The sequence below is a fragment of the Mobula birostris genome, chromosome 11, assembly GCF_030028105.1.
Source record: "Mobula birostris isolate sMobBir1 chromosome 11, sMobBir1.hap1, whole genome shotgun sequence".
NCBI lineage: Eukaryota > Metazoa > Chordata > Chondrichthyes > Myliobatiformes > Myliobatidae > Mobula > Mobula birostris.
In genome coordinates, this window is record NC_092380.1 from 2,457,948 (window position 1) to 2,483,043 (window position 25,096).

The following is a 25,096-nucleotide window of genomic DNA, read 5'->3' on the forward strand; positions in this document are numbered from 1 at the left end:
GTGTCCTACCGGCGGACAATGCCATCCGGAGGAGGAATGGGGGGAGAGTGGTGTCCTGCCAAACATAGATAACATAGCCCTCCGCCCCAAAAAATAACAGAGCTTCCCCCCGCAGAAGTAGTATTCTAATCGTTTTTAAAACAGAACCCTAAGCCTGTTTTGTGAGAAGGAAAGGGAGTGTAAAAGAGTGGAGACAGAGAGTCCATCCCTCCATCAGGGTCCCGGGTCCCGCTGAGGCTCCACCCCCCGAACCTCCCCCACCCCCTCCATCAGTAGGGACCGCAGCGGCCGTGGTGAAGGCAGGATGGCGTCCAACGGTAAGTGGCGGAGGTGCAACAGATCGCCATCGTTTTTGCCCAGTCTGATCGACGCCTCCGGGGTCGGAAGAATTACTGTTTTTTCCGGCTCTTCCCCTCCCCTGTAACGCCGCCATTTCATGCCTCGTACTCTTCCCTCCAGCCGCCGCCATTTTGTCCTCCCCGCCACTCCGGGCGTTAAATCCTGCCGTCTTGACAGACAACTGCTTGTCTCCCCATCTCCCCGCTTCCCCACCGACGTTGGTCTGAAACGGGCGGCGATGTAGCCGAGTCGGGGGAAGGGGGTGGTGGGAGCTCGGTGTCGCCGCCGACATTTCGCGGCTCCTTCCCGCTTCCTGCATTAAAGTGGCGGGTGCGCCTTTAAATCTGTGTCGCAGCGCCGATAAAAGTGGTGGGGGCGGATCGTGGCGCGCCGCCCTTTCATACGACAAAACTCCCCCACCCCACACACTTTTCTGCCGGTTGGAAACTTCATCATTCCCCCAGCCACAAATAAAAAAAACTCCGGTGGGGTCCCCGTAAGGCGGGGACGGCGTCCGGATCCCGTACGGGGGAGGATGGCGGCGGATTGGAGCGGGTAGCTCATCCCGGGGCCGGGACGGGCCATGGCGGAGGGGGACATCCGGGCATTTTCCTTCCTTCCCCGGCTTGGCGTGGTGCGCGGTGACGTCAGAAGTCCCTGTCCATCACCCAAGAGTTGACCCTCATAGTGGATTTGGGGAGCAAACCTCTTTGTGGTTTGGATCGTACTGTACAGCGGGTGGGTACAATGATGCCCCCTTTGTACGCCCCTGAGCAAGGTAAATAGGTAACCTGGTTCATCGTGGTGGGTATTAAAACCTTGCTTTGACATCCAGGTAATAACAATGGTGTAGGGGACCCAGAGAGTGCAGGATGAATGAGGCTTGCAGAGAAACTACAGGCAGAGATATTCAGAATTGTGTTTAATGTACTGGGTAGGCGCAAGAGTACATTTAGCCAGAGACGTCATAGGAAGTCATTCCTACCTGTGGCCATCAAACTTTACAACTCCTCCCTTGGAGGGTCAGACACCCTGAGTCAATAGGCTGGTCCTGGACTTATTTCACAATTTACTGGCATAATTTACATATTACTATTTAACTATTTATGGTTCTATTATTATTTATGGCGCAACTGTAACGAAAACCAGTTTCTCCCTGAGATCAGTAAAATATGACTATGACTGTCACCAAACTGCACCATGTCTCACAGTAGCAATACAGTGCAAAATTTAAAAGTCATTCAGTTGTAAACAGAAAACAACTGTGTGAAGGAGAGTGGCAAGGTTCATGGCTTCGGAACTCTGGTGGAGGGGCAGAAGCTGTTCCTTAATTGAATATGAATCTTCAGGCTCCTGTACCTCCTCCCTGGTGTTAGTAACCAAGAAAGGGCATACCTTGGGTGTTGAGGGTTCTTAGTAATGGACGTTGCCATCTATGTTGAGGCATCACCATTAGAAGATGTCCTTGGTTGTAGGGTGTGCCCGTGATGGACCTGGCTAAGTCTACAACCCTGCAGCATCTTGCGCATTGGAGCCTCCGTACTGGCGATGCACCAGTCAGAATTCCCTCTATGAGAAATCTGTCGAAATTTGCAAAAGTCTTTGGTCACATACAGTTCTGTGCAAAAGTCTTGGGCATCCTAGATTTTTTATATAAATTTAGTTTTAGATGTTTTTGTTTGTCTTTGCATTAGTGTGTTGGTAGAAAAGAGTGAATTTTAGAGTTCCAAACACTCATTTTAAAAAAAATGAATGTTAGAGAAACTTTGTGAAATAAAGTAACATTAAGTGATAGACCATTTTTGAAATAAAAATGCTGATCCCAGCATATATGATGAACGAACTGTTCTCAGGCTTTCAGCTGTGTACAGGTATTGATTATAACAAATGTTTTGAAACCTGTACCCGGCTGGAAGCCCAGAAGAGATTTTTAAAAACTCGATTAGGTTGTAGGTGTAGAGCCTACAAGATATCAAGAAGGTTCCAGTGATCAATAACATAACTAGTTGAATGAACTAAACTGGTACTGAAAATGATGTAGAAGGAATCAAACTGGATGGGAGACAACCAGACCAGTAGGAGAGGGCATGGCACATGTGACAGATCAACCTTCAAATAATCAATTCCTACACCATGGCAAGGGTGAGCACAGCAAAAAGACACAAGGTGGTCACCCTGCAGCAGCAAGGTGTCTCCCAAGCAGAAATTTCACTGCAGACCCGAGTTTCAAGATGTGCTGTCCAAGGTCTTCTGAAGAGGCACTATGAAACCGAGAAGGTTGAGGATCAGAAACACAGTTGTTGGTGCAGAAGCTGAGAGAGACAGCAAGCTGATGATCCTTCTAGATTGGAGGAAGTCCAGCACTGCGAGCAGCTCTGAACTCACAGAAACCACTGGAACCCAAGTATGTCCCTCTACGGTCCAGAGAAATCCTGTTAGAAGTGGTCTTCGTGGAAGAGTTGCTGACGAAAACCATTCATCTGAAGTGGAAACAAAGCCAAGCGACTCACCTCTGCACAAAAACACAAGGACTTGGGTGCTGAACAATGACAGCAAATGCCCTGACCCATGAGTCAAAATTGTAAATTTTTGGCTCAAGCAGGAGGCAAGCTGTCCCTGGAAGAGCTGGAGCATGCTACGTGGATGAGTGTCTACCGCCAACAGTTAAGCACTTGGAGGTGCTCCCTGCAGGTTTGGATCTGCATTTGTGTAAGTGGAGTTGGTGATCTGGTCAGAATGAATGGAATCCTCAATGCTGAGAGGTACAAGCTGATTCTCGTCCCTCACACAATGCCATCAGCAAGATGTCTGATGGGTGCCAACTTCATTCTGCAGCAGGACATTGAGACTAAACACACCCAAATTTATAAAGATCCATCTTCAGTGAAAAGAAGAAGAAGCAGTTCTTTAACAGATGGTATGGCTTGCACAGATCCCAGATTTCAACATGACTGATGTAGTCGGGGATTCCTTGGAGAGACAGAAGCAAGTGAGACAGCCAAAGTCTGCAAAAAAACTGGCAAATTCTCCAAGATACTTCAACAGCCTACCAGCAGATTTTCTTATAAAACTGCATGACAATGTACAGTTTACACCAAATATTGATTTGAATTATTTTTATTGCTCTCTTTAATAATTTTTTTGAATTTTAGAAACTCTTCATTATTTTTGAAAGCAATTTTGCTTTAGAATTTTTTGGTACATCTGCCTAAGGCTTTTGCACAGTACTGAATCAGATCTCAAACTGCTAATGAAATGGAGCTGGTGACTTGATTGATTGCGTTGATGTTTGGGCCTGGGGATAGACGTACTGAGGTAGATTGAGGCCAAGAGCTCATCTGAGAGGAGGCAAGATGCAAAGAGACAGGCTAGCGAGGTGATGATCAGCTTCATTACCACTCTGACTATTAAAGCCTGTGTGCAGCAGTCAGTCATCTGTAGAAATAAGAATTCAGAATTCTGGATGCAATCTTCCGTTGTCTCCACCCCTCGCTGCGTCAGGAAAGCAGCCATCCAGCACATTTTCTCCTCTTCGCCCTTTGCCCCCCTCCCCCCCCAAAGTCAGAACAGAAGTTAGGAAAGCCTGAAGCCACATACCGCCAGGTTCAAGGACAGCTTCTGCAATCCAAGACCCCTCACACCCACTTCCATTGGGCAGATGGTACAAAGTGCACACCACCAGGCTCGATAATAGCTTCTATCTCTCTGTTATAAGAGATTGAACGGTTCCCTTGTACAATTAGACTGGACACCACCAGGCTCGATAATAGCTTCTACTCTTCTTATAAGAGTACTGAAAGGTCCCCTTGTACAATTAGTCCTTGTGAACTTGCACTTTGTTGTTTACCTACATTGTGCTTAATTTTGCCTTTTGATGTTTTACCTTGTCGTAACTCGATGCATTGTGTAATGAACTGCTCAGTATGCAGAGTTATAAAGAAAATACTTTAAAATTCACCCCTTGTTCTTTCCTGATTCGGCAGCGTGAGATATCCACAAAGGAGACACTGTACACATATTTGAATACTATTAAAATAAATACAGAAAGAAAGATGGTTAACGAACTACTAAGAGACGCAAACGCATAATAATGTTCATCATCCAAATCACTGAGCTATGCTGGTAGAGGGAGCCACCCGTGTCTGATATTCATTATCTCTCTCCGTCTCTTCGTACATTCAAAGCTGACACCATTTTGCCTTGCAGACGTCCATTTTGTTTTACACATTTTAGCATTTATGAGGAGAAAACTAATTTAACCCTTTCCTTACGAGAGTGTACAAGACAGGTTTTTCCACTATTTCTTGATATATGTGACAAACAAACTGATTCCAATTCTGTCAGTTTCCTCTGGAGTGAAGAGGGCTGAAGGGATGACGAGGAGTGTAAGGGAGGTGGGCGGTTGCAGTCTTTTTCCCCAGGGAAAGGGAAGTCTGAAACTGGAGGGCTTGGGCTTAGTGACAGAAACGATTCAGAGGAGACCTGAGAAGCAAGTGCTTCGTGCAGAGGGTGGTGGAGATGAGGAATGAGCTGTCAGAGGGAAGATTTTGAGGGATCTGGGCCAAGCACGGGCATTTGGGACTAGCTCAGGAAGGCACCTTGGTTGGCATGGAAGAGTTGAGCAGCAGGGCTCAGTTGTGCTGTATTTGTACAGTGACACTTCACATTCTGTCAGTTGTGTTCACTGATCCTGAAGGTCAGAGACAGCAGGGGAACAATCTGCTGAATTTACACCACACTGCCCTTTCATTTAAACCACAGGCAGCACCTTATCCAGCTGCTTCATGGCTTAGTATGGCAACTGTCCTCCCTGTGACTGACAGTTGTGGGCATAGCCCAGTCCGTCACAGGATCAAGCACCCCTTCCGTCTACATTTGTTGCTGTCTTGGGAAATCAGCACCATGTGCATTCTCTCTCCTCTCCACTCCTGTCACACAGAAGATACAACAGCTCCATCAGGCCCAAGGGTAATTTCTCTTCTAAGGCTCTTCGTAGTACATATGACACTTATAAACTCATTTACACGTATGTGATGCTGCTGCAAGGAAGTTTTTCACTGCAATTGTGCATGTCACAATAAACATTTAAACTCATCTAATAGGGTAAGATGGATCCTAACCTCACAATTGATCTCATTGTGGCCCTACAATCTGCATTCAGTTTCTCTTTGTACTACATCAGTGTAACTGTGCATGGAATTATCTGTCTGGATGGCATGTGAACAAAAGCTGTGTCTGTACACATGACAATAATACACCAATTGAATGAACAGAGGGATCTTGGGGTCCGCGTCCACAGATCCCTCGAAGTTGCGTGCAAGTTGATAGGGAGATTTAGTAGGTGTGCGTGTGTTATCTTCATTAGTCGGGACTGAGTTCATCAGCTGTGAGGTAACGTTGCAGCTCCATAACACTGGTTAGACCACCCCAGGAGTATTGTGTTCAGTTCTACTTGTCTCATTATCGGAAGTATGTGGAAGCTTTAGAGAGAATGCAGATTAGAAAATGTTTTTGAGGAAAGGTTGAGTGAGCCAGGGCTTTCTGATGCAAAGGAGGATGAGAGACTTGATAGGGGTATATGAGATTATGAGAGGCATTCATTGAGTGGAAAGCCAGTGGCTTTTTCCCAGGGTGGCAAAGACTAATACCAGAGGACATCCTTTTTAAGGTGAGTGGGCAGTTCAGGGGTAGTTCCCCCTCCCCCCACAGCTATTAAATGCCTGGAATATACGGGCTGGGTGTGGTGTTAGAGGCAGATACATTAGGGACAGTTAAGAGACAGAAAAATGGAAGGTTATCAGCTGTGAAAGAGGAAGGGTTGATTGATGATTAGGTTTATATGGGTCGGCACAGCATCATGACTCAATCCTGTGCTCTACTTTTTTTTTAGGTACCATTACCAATTAAATGACTTAAGCAGTCCTGTCACTTTTTGTGATTTCTGTACTGGAGCACCTCGATCCCCACGAGCTGCAAAGTTTTGACTTTCTCTTGTCTTTTTTTTGTATTGTAGATCTTGGGAATTACGGACAGCCGTCAGCTCAGAGGTAAGTTCAGCACTAGTCGGTCCCACGTTCTCTTCCCCTACCCCCCACTTGCCTGACAACAAGAAACTCACCATATGGACCCCTCCCACTGTGGACATTCTCTCTTCTCCCTCCCCTTTCTGTGCAATAGATGCAAGGACAGAATTTGGCCTTTGGCCCATCAAGTCTGCTCCACCAATCCATCATGGCTGCTTTATTGTTCCCCTCAACCTCCGAAACCCCATCCATCCTGCACATCCTCTTGCCTCTCCCTAGCTCTCTCCCATTGGGCAGAAAATAAATAAGTCTGAAAGCATATACCACCAGGCTCAAGGACAGCTTCTACCTCGCTGTTAAGACTATTGAACGGTCCCCTAGGATGGACTCCTGTTCTCACAGTCGACCTCACCGTGACCCTTGCACCTTTTGCCCCTGCACTGCTCTTGTCTGTAGCTGTAACACTTCATTCTACATTCTGTTATTGTTTTACTTTGTACTGCCTTAGTATACCTTCGAAATGAAATTATCTGTACTGATCTTTTGTGAGACAAGTGTTCTTTGAGCTTGGTAGTACATTCCACTGTAACTGTGCCTTGCTGTAATACAGCAGTTGAGCTCCCATAACTATCTACCTGGTTCTGATCTTGCTTCTTATTGTTTGCCTGCATTGTACTATCTCAGTGCACTGTGTAATGAATTCACCTGTATCAATGGTATGCAAGACAGACTTTTCATTGTATTACTGTACATTGGTCAATAATATTCCAGTTCTTGTGTTAACCTGTTCCTGCTCTCCCCTCCAGCTACGGGGGTTACAGCACCCAACCCGGCCAAGGTGGCTACAGCCAGCCTCCTCCCCAGGGGTACAGCCACCAGGGCTACAGTGGATACAGCCAGCCAACAGACACGTCTGGCTACAGTCAGGGCAGCGGCTATGGTTCCTCCTACAGCCAGGCACAGACTGGTAAGTGTTGTTGGCAAACCCTCGTAATGGGTTTATGGTAGTTCTGTGGGTGTCAACAAACAGTATGGCACAGCGCAGACCCCCTTGGCCCATGGTGTTATGCGGACCTTTTAACCTACTCTGAGATGAATCTAACTCTTCCATTTTTCTATCATCCATGTGCCTTTCTAAGAGTTTCTTAAATGTCTCTATATGTATCTGCCTCTACCTCCATGCTTGGCAGATAGTTCCATGCACCCACCACTCTGTGTTTAAAAAAAAAACACCTGACATCTCTTGAGTCACCTTAAAATCATATCCTCTAGTACTAGCTGTTTCACCCTGGGACAAAGGCAGTGGCTGTCTGCGCTATCTTTTTTCCTTTATCCTTCCCTCCTACACAGCATTAAACGTAATAGGGAAAGTAGAACAGTGCAGCCCAATATGCTCCATTCTCTCCCCTCCACTCGAACAGAAGATACAAAATCGTGAAAGCATGTCCCACCAGGCTGACCGGTTCTACCCTATCTACATCAACGTGGCCCTTCCACCATATTGTCTGCCTGCACTGCACGTTCTGTGTCTGTTCCCAACCTGTCTAGACCTACTCTGCCATCAGCCTAATCCTCCCTTCCCTCAGAGCCCATAACCCTCCATTTTCCTTCAGTGATATGCCCGTTTAAGAGTCTCTGAATGTTTAAGCCTCTACCTCACACCAGGCATCCAGCACACTCTGTAAAATAAAACACTTGTGACTTTGACATCTCTCCTAAAGTTTCCTCCACTTATCTCTGTAGTGACCGTTGCTCCCCTTGAAAAGAGATGATGGCAGCCCACTCTATCAATGCCTCATAACCCTATACAGCTCTATCAAGTTGTCTTTTGTCCTCCAAAGAGAAACACAATAGCTCACTCACCCTTATAAGACATGCTGTCTAATCCAGGCAGTATCCTGGTAACTCTCCTGTGCACCCAAATGGCAGGGGAATGCAGAGTTCTGGGGAAAAGGCAGGAAGATGCTGAGACCGTGGCCACTGATCAAACTGAGTAACGGAGCGGACTCGACGGGCCACTCCTGCTCCTGTTGTTTACATCTTCTGTTACTGGCTCTTCATATGCTGTTGTCGGCAAACAGTGGGACAAAGGTACTCAGCAGGTTTAGCTAGAGCACAGGAGAAGGGTGACAGATGCAGATGTGATGTATTCTCATTTTCCTTCAGCAAGACAGCATCTTCTCTTCCCCCCAGCAGATTGGTGAACTCTCTGTAAACTGTAAACCTTTCGTTTTGCACTCTTTGGCGATAATGAACCTAATTCTGGTTGTCTGCCCTACATTGGCATTGAGTTGTACAGTGCAGATTCTGCTCCTTTAAAACCATCTCTCCATCTTGTCTGCCCTGCCGCTCTGCTAAACCTTTTCTCTCCTCGCCCCCCTCCCCCATTGGCCCATGTCCTGCTACACCTTTCCTATCCATGTATCTGTCCAAAAGCCTCTTAATTGTAATTGTACCTGCTTCAACCACATCGTCTGCCAGCTTGTTTCATATGTGGACCACCCTCTGGGTGGACAAAGTTGCCCATCCTATCCCTATTGAATCTTTTTCATCTCACCTTAAACCTGTGCCATCTACGTCTTGATTTTCCTAATCAATAAAAGACTGCATTTTCACTGTCTGTCCTCCTACACACCCCTGAAAGGTAGTCTTCAGTTTTCTACGCTCCAAGGGATGAAGTCCCAACCTCTCTCTCTAACTCATTCCCTCAAGTCCCACCAACATCCTTGCTCTGCACTTCTTCCAGCTTATTGGATCTGCTCACTCCTCCGTTCCTCACAAGATGTGCTTTCTAGGCCAGGCCCCATTTTGCTAAAGCTCTGCACACACTCTGAACTTCCACATCCTATATTGAAGGATTATTAAATGCCCACTGAGTGAGTGTGAAAGAGCTGCCCCTAACCTGGAGAAGTACTGATCATTTACCTTAACGGTGCCTTTGTAAATTTCATAAAGTCTCCGCACGGCCTTCTGTTAGTAACCCAACCTGTAGAATCTCTCTTTATGGTCACTCTCCATTCCAGGCAATGCTGCTCTGCACTGCCCGTTGCTGTCACGTCTGCAGATGTGACGGACAGACTGCACACCAAACGGGAGTTTTGTACGACTGCAGTGTTTTATTTGTCACACATACATCTAAACCTTCCGTGAAACGCGTTGTCTGTGACACGACCAACACAGTCCGAAAATGTGTCGCCATGTTTCCGGCGCCAACATAGCATTCCCAAAAGTTACTAATCCTAACCCGAGCCATATGTCTCTGGGATGTGGGAGGAAGCTGGAGCACCCGGAAGAATCCCATGTGAGAGAACATGGAATCTCCTTGTGGTGGTGGGAATTGAAATAATATTATGTGTTTGTAAACAATATGATATGCCTACATGCTGTGTTCTTGTTGTAGGGTATGGGACCCAGCCCACCTCTCAAGGCTACACTCACTCGGGCCAGGGTGGCTACAGTTCCTCTGGTTATGGCAATACCCAGGCACCACAGAGTTCCTACGGGCAACAGTCTTCCTACCCTGGCTATGGTCAGCAGGCACCTTCAGCCACATCCTCCAGCAGGTGAGTCTTTGGGCTGGTAACACAACATAGGACCCAGTCCAGGGTGGTGATGTCCAGCACCTGGTCCCACAGGGTGGGAGGGGGCGGCTTGCCAGACGCCTGCTCCCACAGAGTTCCGGGGTTGGGGAGGTGGGTGGTGTGTCTGGGGCCTGGGGTAGGACAGCTTGTCTCAACACCAGGGGTCCAGGAGGGGATATTAACTGTACATACCCGGCTCCTTTGACCTGAGCGCATTGTTGCTCCCTCAGCAGCTACGGGGGAACAAACTCGCAGACGACCAGTTACGGGCACCCACAGGGCGGTGGGGGCTACAGTCAGCAGCCAGGGTCCTATGGACAACAGCAGGGACCCTATGGACAACAACCGGGGTCCTATGGACAACAGCAAGGACCCTATGGACAACAGCAAGGCCCTTACGGACAACAGCAGGGCTACCAGGGCCAGGCAGGCGGAGGCTACGGTCAACAGGGCCAGTACGGTGGCAGCGGTGGGGGCAGCTCAGGAGGGGGTGAGTATTTGGTTCTGTTCAGGTCGCTACCACCGGGAGCCGAGTCCCTCGGGTCGCGCTGGTTCCAGCTTCTCCCACTGCTTCACTCTCATCGCAGAGAACGAGGCCCTTTGCAGGAGCTGGGGAAGGGAGAACGTGGAGCAGTGCAGCATCGTGTAGGTCCTTCAGTCTACACTGTGCTGACCTCATAACCTCCTCTTAGCACCAATCTAATTCTTCCCTTTTTAACCATGTGCCAAGAGCGCTGGGGGTTGGGGGGGGGAGTGAGGGATAGTTACAGCTCAAATATTCTCTGCTATCTAGTTGTAGAGCCCCGTCGAAGCTTGCATTGAAGATCCCTGTAGCAGCTCGTCCCATTTGCCCATCTTTGGCCCATATCCCTATAATCTTCCTTAATCATTGTAAATCCCTCTAAACCTTCGCTGTCCACGTACTTGTAGCAGGTACTGTTCGTGTTGTTAATGTACTTGCCTCAACCACTTCCTTTGCTAGCTCGTTCCATCAGGTCCCTATTAAATCTTTCCCTCTCTTCTTAAACTCGTGTCCTCTTGTTCTTGATTCCCCAACCTATCTGCACCCCTCATGGTTTTCTACATTTCTGTAAAGTCACTTGGTTTCTTACTCACCAAGGAATTATAGTCCCAACCTGCCCAGCCTCTCTCCATAACTCATTCCCTCAAGTCCCTGCAACACTGTTGTAAATCTGTTCTACGTTCTGGTAGAACAGATTTAGTGTACTGGTGTCTTGGGTGAACAAAACTGGACTACTGTACCATACGTGGACTCACCGCCATCTTTTACAGCTGCAACATAACGCGCACACTTCACCGCCCTGCCCCTCATCTCGATCGTTAGTGAATGACAGAGAATGTAGGTCCCAGGGCCAGCCCCAGAGAATGCCTCTAGTCACGGGTCTCCTGTCTGAAAAACTGGCTTCCATCGTGCCTGCTGTGGATGCAGTTCGTTAGCTCTCCTTTGGATCCTCCTAGGAAAAAATGAGAGGTGATTTCATTGAAAGATAGAAAGTCCTGCCATGGGGTGGACAAGGATGTTTAAAGCAGCAAAGGAGTCAAAAGCGAAGGGTCTCTCAGATCATACGATTCAGAAGCAGGCCCTTTGTCCCAGGATGTCAGTACTGACCAGTGGTACTATGAGCACTAAAGACTTGTATGAGTACTTGATGAGAAGCATCAGACATGGGAGCAGGTTGAGACCATTTTGCCCCCTGAGCCTTCCCTGCTCTTCTGTTATCCCTCATAACCCCGTGTTCGTGCCTTTGATGCCCTGACCAGTCTAGAGCCTGTCTGTATTCCAGTGCGCTGTGAGTAATGCCTTATAAAACTTGGTTTCCACCCCCCCCACCCCCGGACCTGTTTCCCTCACGCTCTCCCTCTCCTTCCTCAGCGTTTCTGTCTGTCTGTTCGTCTCTTTCCTCTTGACCGTCTCTCCTTTCCCCTGCAGGTGGATACAACCAGGACTCCAGCCCCGGTGGAGGCTATGGCAGCCAGGACCCCGGTGGATATGGAGGAGGGCAGCAGGAAGGCCGAGGCCGAGGTCGAGGGGGGTATAGCCGTGGCGGCGGAGGTGGTGGAGGCGGCGGCGGAGGCGGAGGAGCAGGAGGTGGCAGCTTCGAGCGAGGGGGCGGTGGAGGAGGCGGGCGAGGGAGCCGTGGAGGACGAGGTGGGGGTATGAGGTAAGGTTCAGCCTCTTGATCCGTTCATGTGGGAGGGGGTGGGGAGACGTGCTTGAGGGAGCAGTAGGGGGAGCCTGTTTCACCTCCACGGGAAGGCCGGTGTCTCGGAGTGGTTCACCAGCTTCAGTCTAGGAGGGATGCGGCATTAGGAGAGAAAAGGATGAGGTGGGGAAGAGAGGGAACGGGAGGGGGGATGGGAGAGGGAGAGGGGAAGGGGGACTGTGGCCAGCGGAGAAGTGAGAGTGAAGGGAGAGAGTAGAGTTTGGACAGGGCAGGAGGGGATGAGCCAGGGACGGGAAGTGAAGGGAGAGGTGCTGGGGAGGGTGGTACACGACAGTGAGGTGAGGTGTTGTGCGGATGGTGGGGGGGGGGGGGGTGTAAGTTGAGCCAGATTAGGAGGGGATGGGATGGAGGCAAGTGTGTCTGGGGTTACTGTGGACAGGTGAAAGGGGTGGTCCTTCGGGAATGGGGTGGGTATTTGGGGCAGGAGGTTCAGAAAGGTGGTGTTTGGGGGTGGGGTGTGAACTGAAGCAGACCCAGGGAAGGGTGAAGAGCAGTGTCCAGGAGTGAGGGGAGAAGTGTCATGACGACTAGGGCTTGGGGACAAAGCTAGACTGATTCCAGGGGCGGTGAATGGGTGGAGCACAGCTAGGGAGGGGGATGAGGGAGGTGTGACAGACTCAGTGGGAGGGAAGATAAACAGGGTGGGGGGAGAATAGTTAGGGTGGTTCTGAACTCCAAGTACACTGACAAGGCTACGAACTAGTTGCATGTGGTGGGTGGGAGACAAAAGCTGATCGGGCCGGGCTGTTTTCCCTACCCTGGTGTACCACCCTGTGTTCTATCGTCTCAAACCGAACATTCTGTCGTTGGCCGTCGGCTGGGGTCTCCCGACAGGAGCCTCCTGTGCACTCAGCTGAAAGTGTGTGCTCGGTGGGGCGCCAGGGGAAGGAGAGGCCCAGGCCAGCTCTGCTAAACCTGTTGTATGTTCATCTGTGTCTGCAAACGATTCTGTTGACAAAGAGAAGGCCGTGGTGTCCCTAAGTCTACCGAGAAGTGGTGTGATTCCTTTTCTAAACTAAAGGGGGTGGAGACTGTAATTTTTGTGGGAGTGGGCAAAGGGCCGAGGAAAGCTCTGTGACTATCTCTCCACCGGGTCAGACATGCGCCAGTTACTTGGTTTGGTGTGACGGTAACCTGCCTCACGCCAAGACTTCGGCATGGAGCCAGGTTTGCTGCAGGGGTTCTCACATTAACTGCTGGTGTGTATCTCTGGGTTGGCAGATCAGGGCTGGGTGTGAATGACGGGCATATGAAAGCAAATATATTTACTACTTAGATAAAACACATTTATTTATCTGCTGTTTTGATGTTAACAAATCTTGCAATTTTGTGTGTCACAGGTTTCAAAGTGAAATGAACTGTATCACTTCTGCACCCCTCCACACTAGTTTACATAACCAAAATCCTTTTTATTTTTTGTTAATCCAAGAGAGTTGCATGCCGTACACAAAAAAAGTTGACACCACAATTCAGCCGCTTTTAAGGTTAATGCAAGTCTCAAAAACAAAAAAAAACCAAGGTCTTGTATACACGTAAAGATTCTGCCATAGCAGTGGTGTGTGTTAAGAGTGGAATCAAAGGTAACAAGTACAGCGAGGTGTCTTTACAATAGACGCACCTCTGTGTAGTTCTACATACCTACCGAATGAGTCCTGTATTATATTTTACATATTTTTATACCTAATCTTTTTTTTGTAGAAGGCAAAACTGTGTGCAGAGCTGTTAATGGTAAAATTGGCTGAGCTTAGTATGTGAATGTCCTATGCAAGGTTTGGTACTAGAGAGTATATTTTATGGTGAAATTTGGACAGATAAGACTTTTGGAGAAATTCCAACATACCTTTCGGTAAAAAGAGATGGTTTGCATTAACAGTGTCATGTTAAAATCAAAGGTCTGGTTTTTTTGAACAAAAAAATAAGTGTATATATACATGTAAATAAACCATAGGTCTAAGTTCATACATGTACATACATACACCCACACAAAACGTGCGCACACACAGACACGTGGAAAAAGCTTCAATATCTTCAAATTTGTCTTCTCAGCGGTGGTGAACGAGGTGGATTCAATAAGTTTGGTGGTAAGTGAAAGAGTTAAGCAAATCGAAACCAAAAAAAGCAAAAAAAAACTCTAAAGACTTGAAGCATTCAATGTGTTTAACGGAGTATATTGTGAATCAAAGGCACTGTTATCATGGTATGACTTGTGGGGATTGTAAGGCATGGGGTTTACAAACACCAATCCCCTCCCCTCCCCTCTCTCTCTGCATCCCTTGGTGAGAGCTACTCTTCTGAGTGCCTCCCCTCAGCCAAATATCATCTTAACATCAAAACCTGGGAGGGTGTGGTGCAAAAGCTAATCTAAGCATCTTAAAAACAACAAAAAAAAAACAAAATACAGTGAATGGGTCATGGTGTTACTGATGTGCATGAGTACAGATACTGGTGTTTATCAAAACAAAAGTAACGGCGTTTGTTGGTCTGGAAAAAATAACGCCACTATGTATGGGTTTAATATAGCATATATTGGTGTGTCTATAATAAGTCTGAATGGTTACAGAGGGGTTTGCCAACATGTTACTGACTTGTGTGATGCGTTGGAAAGACGGTGGCCTCTAACCCGCCTTGCGGGTCACTCGGGACAGCTCCGGTCTATGTGCATTCCTCTCGATCTCTGGGGAGTTAACATTGAGGCTTGGCCAGCGCGACATACCCAGTGTTGGGCACATGTACCTTCTGCCCCCTCAGCTACCCGCCTTCATCCTGTCCATCCTGTAGCCAGGGTGAACTACCCCTCTCGCAGGTGAAGAGACAGCAAGAAGGTTCTGTTTAGGGCGTCCTGGACTCAGGCAGAATGTCCTTGCTGTGTGGTGTTTGTGTTTTTGGCTGGGGGGAGGGTTCTCTTTTCTCTATTCTCTCTAGTTCTTGTTTCTCTTCTTCTGCTCGCCCTCGCCAGTATCCTTGCATGAGAAACGGCTTTGTACCAACCACCGATCCCACTGCAGTCGTGCCACAGCTGCCATTAACAACCCACCCTCTCTCAAGTTGGGTTCACTTGTGGTCATGTAAGTTTACTGTTAGTGGTCAGAGGACCACCCCCACTCTTTCACCATACTGCCCCTGTGCCCTTTCCCCCTCAAACTCCCTATCCCGTGGTTTGTCGCAGAGTGGGCTGTCGGGCGTCTAATCCAGAGTGGTGAGTCTCAGCGTTAGTCAATCCACGGCTCCACTCCCCCAGCTGCTGATCACGGCCTGGACCATCATCTCTGGGCTGAAGAGCGGTGTTGAGTGAGGGTCTTGAGCAGAAATTTCTCAAAACATGGGCGAGCAAACACACACAAGGGGCTTTGTTTTAGAATCAAGGATTGAAAGTGAATGAAGCTTGCTGTTTACTGCACGTGTCCTGGGTGTTGGTCAAGCTTGTGTGTGGGGGCTCCAATCGAGAAGGATTTCCACCTGTCCGCTGCTGGGGAGAACAAAAACACCCCCCAGCTGGATACCGATCAGTTGAGTTGGAGGAAGGGGGCAAAAGTGGTTCATGTTGAGAAAAATGAAATGGTTTGTTTAAACAAGAGTAAAAAAAAAACTTAACACACACACACTCTGCCTCAGAGGTTAAAGTCACTGGTGGATTTGGTAATTGGTCACAGGCTGATGTGGAAGGTTTGCTGCGCAGGCAGGTTTTTTGCCACCCAGGGAACGAGCAGGCGGCGAAGCACTGACAGGAGTTGGAGTCTCAGCTCTGGCCCGGAACGTTTCGTTTGCATTGCCGGCGGGTTCTATGCTGTGTGGCGTTCTCTCGCTTTCTCCCCCTCCCTTCAGGGCTGGGGGGGGTTGTGGAGGGGGGAGAGAGAGAGAGGCGGGGAGGTCCATGTCTCGGGCATTAACTCTCTCCCTCTTTCTTTTTCAAACCCAAGGTCCCCGGGACCAAGGATCAGGAAACGCCAACCCAGGTAGGAATGACTGTTTGTTTTCTGTTCCCCCCCCCCCCCCCCCCGCTTAATTGTGGCGAATGTACAGGGAAGGGAATTGGAGGGGTCCAGGGTGGTAATCCTATAGTAAGCATACCCAAGATGGCATGTGCCTCGTCTTTCTTTAAACCCCACCCTATAATAAAAAAACCAGATCTGTACTGTGAAATGGAGCAGAGAATGATATTTTGCAACCTGTCAGCAGCAAGATTAATACACAGGAAAGTGTCTCGCATCAGCTTGGCACAACCACACATGATGTTGGTTGACAGGTTTTGAAATCCTCGCAGGGCCTGGTTTACAGTGTTGGACCAGTTGCCGTTAGCTTCATTCTGCTTTTTCTGTCGTTTGTTGGTGAACACGGGATACTCAGTAACTTTGGTAAATGCTGTATGTGGTGGCTCAATGCCTCCATCAGTGCTCCCTCTGAGGTGTGCGCCTGCACACATCTTTTACCACTGGCGCATTTAGAAGGTTGTCACCCTCTACCTCGTTGGCATGTTCAGTATATTTTATGATCATACACAATCGCATTTCCTTTTCCAGTTTCTGATTCAGTTTTATTTCTCTTAAACAATTAATAGCAAACTGGACTTGGTACCTTATGATCCTTAGAAAAGCTTTGTGTTTACTTCCATGCATGCTGCTGTCACTGGGCAAAAAATGGCACAGCCCAAGGAATTTACTAATTAGAGGAAACATTCGCCTCAGCAATTTTTGAACAGGTTTTCCAAAATGTTTCATTTATTTCAGTCTATTTTTATTAATAGTAAAACAATACACATAAATAAGCAACAGGACTCGTCATATTCTGCTAAAGAAGACTTAATTATTGTTACAAATTCACTAATCTGTGATGATCACTGCTCCAAATAACCATGGCAAACAAGAAAATTATTTTTGAAAGATTATTGCCAATTTGGGCGCACATACAAAAAGGCTCGCCACCCCTGGGTTAAAATATGGCGGAAGGCTCTGGTGGTGTGTTGATGTGACGGTGGGGTGGATTGTGTTAGTGACAGGGTTACTGTGATGTGGGTTTCAGAGACAAGGGAGAGAGTGATGGGTGGGGACGTGCTCCCTCAGCAGCTCAGAAAGATATGTCATTTCTCTTCCCTCTTCACCCTATCGCAGGCTCAGACCAGGACAACTCTGACAACAACACCATCTTTGTCCAGGGACTCGGTGAGAACGTCACTGTGGATACTGTGGCCGACTTCTTCAAGCAGATCGGCGTGATCAAGGTAAATTGCTGACCCCCTCTGGTTCCTTGGCCTCACTCAACTCATGCAGCATCACTGCCAGTACCCTGTCTCACGACCCTTCGGTCCAATGCATCTGTGCAGGCCACAAGGTCACTGTAATGCTTGCATGTGGTCTATATCCCCTGTTGCCTGCCTGTGGTGCATAGTTCGGAACAGTACAGGCCCTTTTAATCTATTCTGACCCTAGTCTACCACATTGCCATCCACTTCCTCTGTCACACACCCTGGGCTGTGTAGTCCAGGCACCCACACTCTGTAAAAACAAAGGCACCTTTGACCATCTCCCCTAAACTTTCTTCCATACACCTTAAGTGATGTCCTCTGGTATCTACCATTGCCTCCCTGTCCACTCTGTCTATGCCTCTTGTCATCTTGTGCACCTCTGTCAAGTTTTCTTTCATCCTTCACACAGAAAGCCCTTTCCTCCTTAAGTGTGTTCAGTGTCTGGTAAATCTTCTCTGCAGCCTCTAAAGTTTCCACATCCTTCCTATAATGAGGTAACTAGAACTGAACACGTGTGGACTAACCAGAGTTTTCTGGTGTTGAAAAATTACCTCGCAACTCTTCAGCCCACCTAACGCCAGCACACCATACACTTGGTTAGCGATACTATCAACGCGTGGCAACTTTGAAGGATCTATGGATGTGGATTCCAAGATCTCTGTTCTTCCACACTAGGAAGAATGCTGCCATTAGTGCTCCACTCTGCCTTCAAGTTTGACCTGGGTGCCTAGAATGTGCTTACTAGGGGTGGTGGTAGAGGCAGATACGATGCAGGTATTGAAGAGGCATTTAGAACAGATGGGGTTTGGCTGTGGGGCATTTAGAACGCGAGGTTTGGGTGTGGGGCATTTAGAACACGAGGTTTGGGTGTGGGGCATTTAGAACACGAGGTTTGGGTGTGGGGCATTTAGAACACGAGGTTTGGGTGTGGGGCATTTAGAACACGAGGTTTGGGTGTGGGGCATTTAGAACAGATGGAGTTTGGGTGTGGGGCATTTAGAACAGATGGGGTTTGGCTGTGGGGCATTTAGAACACGGGGTTTGGGTGTGGGGCATTTAGAACAGATGGGGTTTGGCTGTGGGGCATTTAGAACAGATGGAGTTTGGGTGTGGGGCATTTAGAACAGATGGGGTTTGGCTGTGGGGCATTTAGAACACGGGGTTTGGGTGTGGGGCATTTAGAACAGATGGGGTTTGGCTGTGGGGCATTTAGAACAGATGGAGTTTGGGTGTGGGGCATTTAGAACAGATGGGGTTTGGCTGTGGGGCATTTAGAACACGGGGTTTGGGTGTGGGGCATTTAGAACAGATGGGGTTTGGCTGTGGGGCATTTAGAACACGGCGTTTGGGTGTGGGGCATTTAGAACAGATGGGGTTTGGCTGTGGGGCATTTAGAACACGGGGTTTGGGTGTGGGGCATTTAGAACAGATGGAGTTTGTGGGGCATTTAGAACACGAGGTTTGGTTGTGGGGCATTTAGAACAGATGGGGTTTGGCTGGGGCATTTAGAACACGGGGTTTGGGTGTGGGGCATTTAGAACAGACGGCGTTTGGGTGTGGGGCATTTAGAACAGACGGGGGGTGGCTGTGGGACGAACCCTTCTCTTACCCCCATCACCACCTTGCAGATGAACAAGAGGACCGGGCAGCCCATGATCAACCTGTACACTGACCGTGAGACCGGCAAGTTGAAGGGTGAGGCCACCGTCTCCTTTGATGATCCTCCCTCTGCCAAGGCAGCCATCGACTGGTTTGACGGTGAGTGGCCGTGGGTAACGGTGGTGGTGGTGGGGGGTGGTGTTCATGCTGACAAGAGCCTGGGAATGCTGGAAGACGAGTGATTTGCATGTTGTATTTGGTATATTACCAAAAGCTCTAATAGATGCATCTTACTTAACTGGTTGAATCACAGCCTGGTATGGAAGCACCAATGCCCAGTCCATCACGGGCAAAGCCCTCCCACCACTGGGCACACTTACACAAAATGCTGCCACAAGTAAGCAGTATCCAGTACCCCACCATCTCGTCCAAGACTTCTCCGTGCTACCACCAGGAAGGAGCTACGGAAGCCTCAGGTTCAGGAACGGTTACTAGCCTTCAACAATAACTTCATTCACTGCTACTCTGAACTGATTGTATGATATATAGACTTGTTTTGCAAATCTTGTTCTTGATACTTTTTATTTAGTTGTTTTTTTCCCACATTGTTTCCTTTTTAGCCTTAGTTATGTATAGCTTTTTGTAAATTCATTAATTTTCATGTAAAATGTCTGCAAGGAAACAAGGATGTATATGGTGCTTAGTTTGATAATGAATTTACTTTGAACCAGGAATGTGGTAATGGGCGGAAGAGAAGAGGGGAAAGGATAACCAAAATAGGGGAATTGAAGAAGGTCATGCTGGTGTTGCAGAGGGTCCAGAGGAGGTTTCTGAGAATGATCGTGGGAATGAAAAGGTTAACGCCTCTGCCTGCACTCACTGGAGTTTAGAAGAATAAGCAAGGATATTATTGAAACCTACCTAATTAAAGATCTAGATAGATCCTCTCCGATGCCAGCACATCTTGTCTCATGTACAGACCCCAAAACTACTTTCAATATTCCAGATGCAGTCTCACTGACGCCTTATAAACCCTCAGCATTACATCTTCTAGTCCTCTGGAAATGAGTGCTAATATTGCATTTGTCTTCCTTACTGCTGACTCAATGGTGGAGACGCAGAAGGACCCTGGGTGGGAGGGGGGGGAGGATACGGCCTTCGTGTTGATGGTATTGAGGAAGGGTAGTTTGTAACCAAGCCTGTCTCGCCAACTCTTTCCTCTGTGTCTCAGGAAAGGAATTCAACGGTCACATGATCAAAGTATCCTTTGCCACACGCCGCACCGAATTCAGTCGTGGAGGCATGAGAGGTGGGGGCAGAGGAGGTGGAGGTCGCGGAGGTGAGTAGGATTCATAATGTTCCAGTGCTTCCTTTCCAAGTAGTTATGGGGTTGGGGGGGGAGGCGCTTCGGCTTGTCGTGGTGGGCTGTGGCTACCCTGCTGCCCCTCTTCTTCCACCACCCCCCGTCCATGTCTCCACTGTGGAGATGCCAAGGGGTAGCTGGAGCCCAACTTTCTCTGCCCAACCCTTGGTGTCTCTCTCCTTCTCATCTCCCTCTCTCTCTGTTTCTGGGTCAGGTTCCATGGGCCGTGGAGGATTCGGAGGTGGTCCACGAGGTGGTTTTGGAGGTGGAGGAGGAGGAGGAGGTGGTGGTGGAGGACAGCAGCGAGCTGGTGACTGGAAGTGCTCAAATCCGTGAGTATGAGAGGTCTTCAGAAAACCCTGCCCTGTGTTGGTGAACGTCCAGGCTCAGAACAAAAGGCCCCATCTCTGCTAGTCCCACTTGCCCTCAACCTTTTCTGTATGTGTACCTGTCCAAATGTTTTTTCAATGTCATAAACGTACCTCAGCCATTTCCTCTTACTGCTCGTTCCATACATGGACCACTCCCTTAGGTCTCTGCTAAATATCTTTCCCATTTCATCTTAACCCTCTGCCCTCTGGGTTTTGGATCCCAAACCCCGGCGAAAAAGATAATAATACTTCCCAGTTCGTAAGGGGATCACGGGGAGGATGCTGGAGTTGCGAAGGAAAATAAATCAGCCATAGTGGAATGACAGAGAATACTTGGCTTAGTTCTGCTCTTGTGTATCATAGTCATTCCCCCTATTTGTGGCCTTCAAGGAGGTTAAACACCTCTGTAAGATTGCCCTCCAAGGAGGAGTCCCAGTGTGCCTGATCTCTCCTCAGAGCGTACTTAGTCTTATGAGTCCTGGTGATGTCCTTGTGAATCTCCTCTGCACTTGTTCTAGCTTAATAGCATATTTCTTCCAGAGAGAATCCCAAGCCTACTCTATCTTTCCTCAGTATGATGTGCTTTCTAATCCAGGCAGCATTGTAATAGATCTCCACTGCAGCCTCTCTAAAGCTTCGGCGTCATTCGTATAATGAACTAGAACTGAAGGCAACACTCCAAATGAGGATTCACCAATATCTTGTGTGACTGCAACTCCTGTACACAGTGCCCTGACACATGGAGGCCAGTGTGCTGAATGCCTTTTTACCGCCATGTCTGCCTGTGACACCACTTTCATGGACCTCTTGTACTTTACCACATCCCTGAAAGTCTTGCCTAAAATTGTCTTCCAGAAACATCCAACACACCAGTCTATCTGGTTGTTCCTTGTAACTCAAGCCTTTCAGTACAGCAAAATTCCTATGAATCTTTTCTGCAGCTTAAACACTCCTTGCATTCACTATAGGAAGGATGTGGAAGCATTGGAAAGGGTACAGAGGAGATTTACCAGGATGCTGCCTGGTGTGAAGAGTATGCATTATGAGTGTGGGTGGAGAGTTGGTTAGCAGACAGGAAGCAAAGAGTGGGAATAAACGGGACCTTTTCAGAATGGCAGGCGGTGACTAGTGGGGTACCGCAAGGCTCAGTGCTGGGACCTCAGTTGTTTACAATATATATTAATGACTTGGATGAGGGAATTAAATGCAGCATCTCCAAGTTTGCGGATGACACGAAGCTGGGTGGCAGTGTTAGCTGTGAGGAGGATGCTAAGAGGATGCAGGGTGACTTGGATAGGTTGGGTGAGTGGGCAAATTCATGGCAGATGCAATTTAATGTGGATAAATGTGAAGTTATCCACTTTGGTGGCAAAAATAGGAAAACAGGTTATTATCTGAATGGTGGCCGATTAGGAAAAGGGGAGGTGCAACGAGACCTGGCTGTCATTATACACCAGTCATTGAAAGTGGGCATGCACGTACAGCAGGCGGTGAAAAAGGCGAATGGTATGCTGGCATCTATAGCGAGAGGATTCGAGTACAGGAGCAGGGAGGTACTACTGCAGTTGTACAAGGCCTTGGTGAGACCACACCTGGAGTATTGTGTGCAGTTTTGGTCCCCTAATCTGAGGAAAGACATCCTTGCCATAGAGGGAGTACAAAGAAGGTTCACCAGATTGATTCCTGGGATGGCAGGACTTTCATATGAAGAAAGACTGGATGAACTGGGCTTGTACTCGTTGGAATTTAGAAGATTGAGGGGGGATCTGATTGAAACATATAAGATCCTAAAGGGATTGGACAGGCTAGATGCAGGAAGATTGTTCCTGATGTTGGGGAAGTCCAGAGCGAGGGGCCACAGTTTGAGGATAGAGGGGAAGCCTTTTAGGACCGAGATTAGGAAAAACTTCTTCACACAGAGAGTGGTGAATCTGTGGAATTCTCTGCCACAGGAAACAGTTGAGACCAGTTCATTGGCTATATTTAAGAGGGAGTTAGATATGGCCCTTGTGGCTACGGGGGTCAGGGAGTATGGAGGGAAGACTGGGGCGGTGTTCTGAGTTGGATGATCAGCCATGATCATAATAAATGGCGGTGCAGGTTCGAAGGGCCGAATGGCCTACTCCTGCACCTATTTTCTATGTATGATCAGAGATTAAGGGAGCTAGGGCTTTACTCTTTGGAGAGGAGACATGATAGAGGTGTTCGAGATAATAAGAGGAATAGATAGAGTTGACAGCCAGCACCTCTTTACCAGGGCACCACTGCTCAATACAGGAGGACATGGCTTTAAGGTAAGGGGTGGGAAGTTCAAGGGGGATATTAGAGGAAGGTTTTTCACTCAGAGAGTGGTTGGTGTGTGGAATGCACTGCCTGAGTCAGTGGTGGAGGCAGATACACTAGTGAAGTTTAAGAGACTACTAGACAGGTATATGGAGGAATTTAAGGTGGGGGGTAAAATGGGAGGCAGGGTTTGAGGGTTGGCACAACATTGTGGGCTGAAGGGCCTGTACTGTGCTGTACTGTTCTATGTTTAAAAGCCTGTTATAAAACTGTTATACTATAACTAGAATATTGCGTTCAGTTCTGGTTAACTCATAGAAAGGATGTGGATGCTTTAGAAAGGGTGCAGAAGAGATTTACCAGAATGCTGGCTTGACTAGAGAGCACATCTTCTGAGGAACGGTTGAGTGAAGTACGGTGTTTATCTTTGGAGAGGAGGAGGAAGAACAGTGACTTGGTAAAGCTGTACGAGATGATAAGGGGCATAGATAAAAGTGACTACCCAGAGACTTTTGTTCCCAGGGCAGAAATGGCAGGATGATCTGAGCTGCTCATAGTACCAACACCTTGTGCACTGTGACATAACATCCCAACTCCTGACTGATGAAGGGCAGAATGCTAAATGCCATGGTCACTGCCTTGTCTACCTGTGACAATCCTCTCAGCAAACCATATTACCATACCCCTAGGTCCCTCAGCTGTGTAACAGTCCCAGCCAGGGGCCCTGACGTTCACTGTGTATGCCTGGTGTAGAGCACCGTTAACTGAGTGCTTGTGAGGTTATTGGGGCTGGAGTGGCAGGCTTAGGTGGACAGGACTCCAGTTGTGATCTGAATGGTCTCTCTCTCTCCGGCAGGAGCTGTGGCAACATCAACTTCTCATGGAGGAATGAATGCAACCAGTGCAAATCTCCCAAACCTGAAGGAGCGGGCGGGCCACCCCAGATGGGTAAGTAAGGGTTAAATTCCATGCGAGTGTCTCTATCTTCACTTTGTCCGACCCTGGGATGGTGTGGAGGGAATGTGCCTCTGATCTCTCTGCCTTTCCCTGACATTTCCGCCTCCCCGTTTCCACTGTAGGTGGTTTTGGAGGAGGGGATCGCGGAGGCCGCGGGAACTTTGACCGTGGCGGTTTCCGTGGCCGTGGAGGGGACCGAGGGGGATTCCGGAGCAGAGGTGGTGACCGAGGAGGGTTTGGCATGGGATCTGGGAAAATGGACTCCAGGTAAATGGTTCTGCTGACCTTCGTATCATGAACATTTTCAGTCCCTTCGCAGACACAGACACGCGCCGCTCAGTTTGTGCCCCTCCTGTCTTATGGTACTGACTTTGTAATTGAAGACATCCCTTGTTGCTGAATGTAACAGTCTAACCCATTTTTGTTTTGTGTCTCTCTCCCCTCCCCACCTCCCTCCCTTGCCTTTTCTTTCTCTCCCTGAAGGAGTGATCACAGACAAGACCGAAGAGAGAGACCATATTAGTTTGTGTACATACTCATTGGGACCTTGGGATTTCTACCTTTATTTTTTATTTTGTATACGGTTTCTGTGTTGATTTGTGCATCAAAGTGTGTAATAACCGTTACATTGCATCAGAGGAGCTGTTTTTTTTGTATTTGTTGGATTTTAACCTGTATTTTCCACAAGTTGACATTAAACCTCCAACTGTTTTAACTCCTCTCGTTACTTCTCCCAGAAAAGAGACATGCCTTTCCCTGTCAGTGTTCAAATGGACTCCTCTCTGGGCAAAGCTATCAGGAAAGACAGCCACCAATCCTGAGTGAGACAGGGCAGATTTTGTTTGTGTGCGTGTGCGGTCCATTCTGGAGTTCGAAGCTATCATTGAGTCTGGTGTTATGTGCTTTCAGGCTTTAATAGTATAGTCTAATTGGCAATAGTCAACTCAGCCTCATCGACCTTGAGTGAGTTTGTTACCAAACAAATTGATGGCCAGTGTATGTGGATTTTAGAATGGCATTCGACAAGATTCCTGATGGTGTCCACCTCGGCTGTGTGGATACAAGGTCAAGTTTATTGTCATCCGACTACCTGTA

At 48.1% G+C, this 25,096-nt stretch overlaps 1 protein-coding gene across 2 annotated transcripts; it reads left to right on the forward strand.

Annotated features, from left to right (window-relative positions):
• The first annotated feature begins 241 nt into the window (after window positions 1–241).
• Window positions 242–24,716, forward strand: fus (FUS RNA binding protein). 2 transcript variants are annotated; one of them, XM_072271480.1, is made up of 15 exons: window positions 242–317; window positions 6,353–6,386; window positions 7,169–7,329; window positions 9,763–9,925; window positions 10,174–10,433; window positions 11,895–12,126; window positions 14,236–14,270; window positions 16,107–16,142; window positions 17,295–17,404; window positions 19,057–19,186; window positions 20,259–20,366; window positions 20,605–20,722; window positions 23,901–23,992; window positions 24,124–24,268; window positions 24,485–24,716. In XM_072271480.1, exons 1-15 carry the CDS (start codon window positions 305–307, stop codon window positions 24,522–24,524), a joined length of 1,677 nt encoding a protein of 558 aa, XP_072127581.1. In that variant the 5' UTR covers window positions 242–304; the 3' UTR covers window positions 24,525–24,716. The 2 variants fall into 2 exon arrangements, with proteins under 2 accessions (XP_072127581.1, XP_072127582.1); XM_072271481.1 differs by having other exon boundaries at window positions 10,177–10,433.
• The last annotated feature ends 380 nt before the right edge of the window (window positions 24,717–25,096 follow it).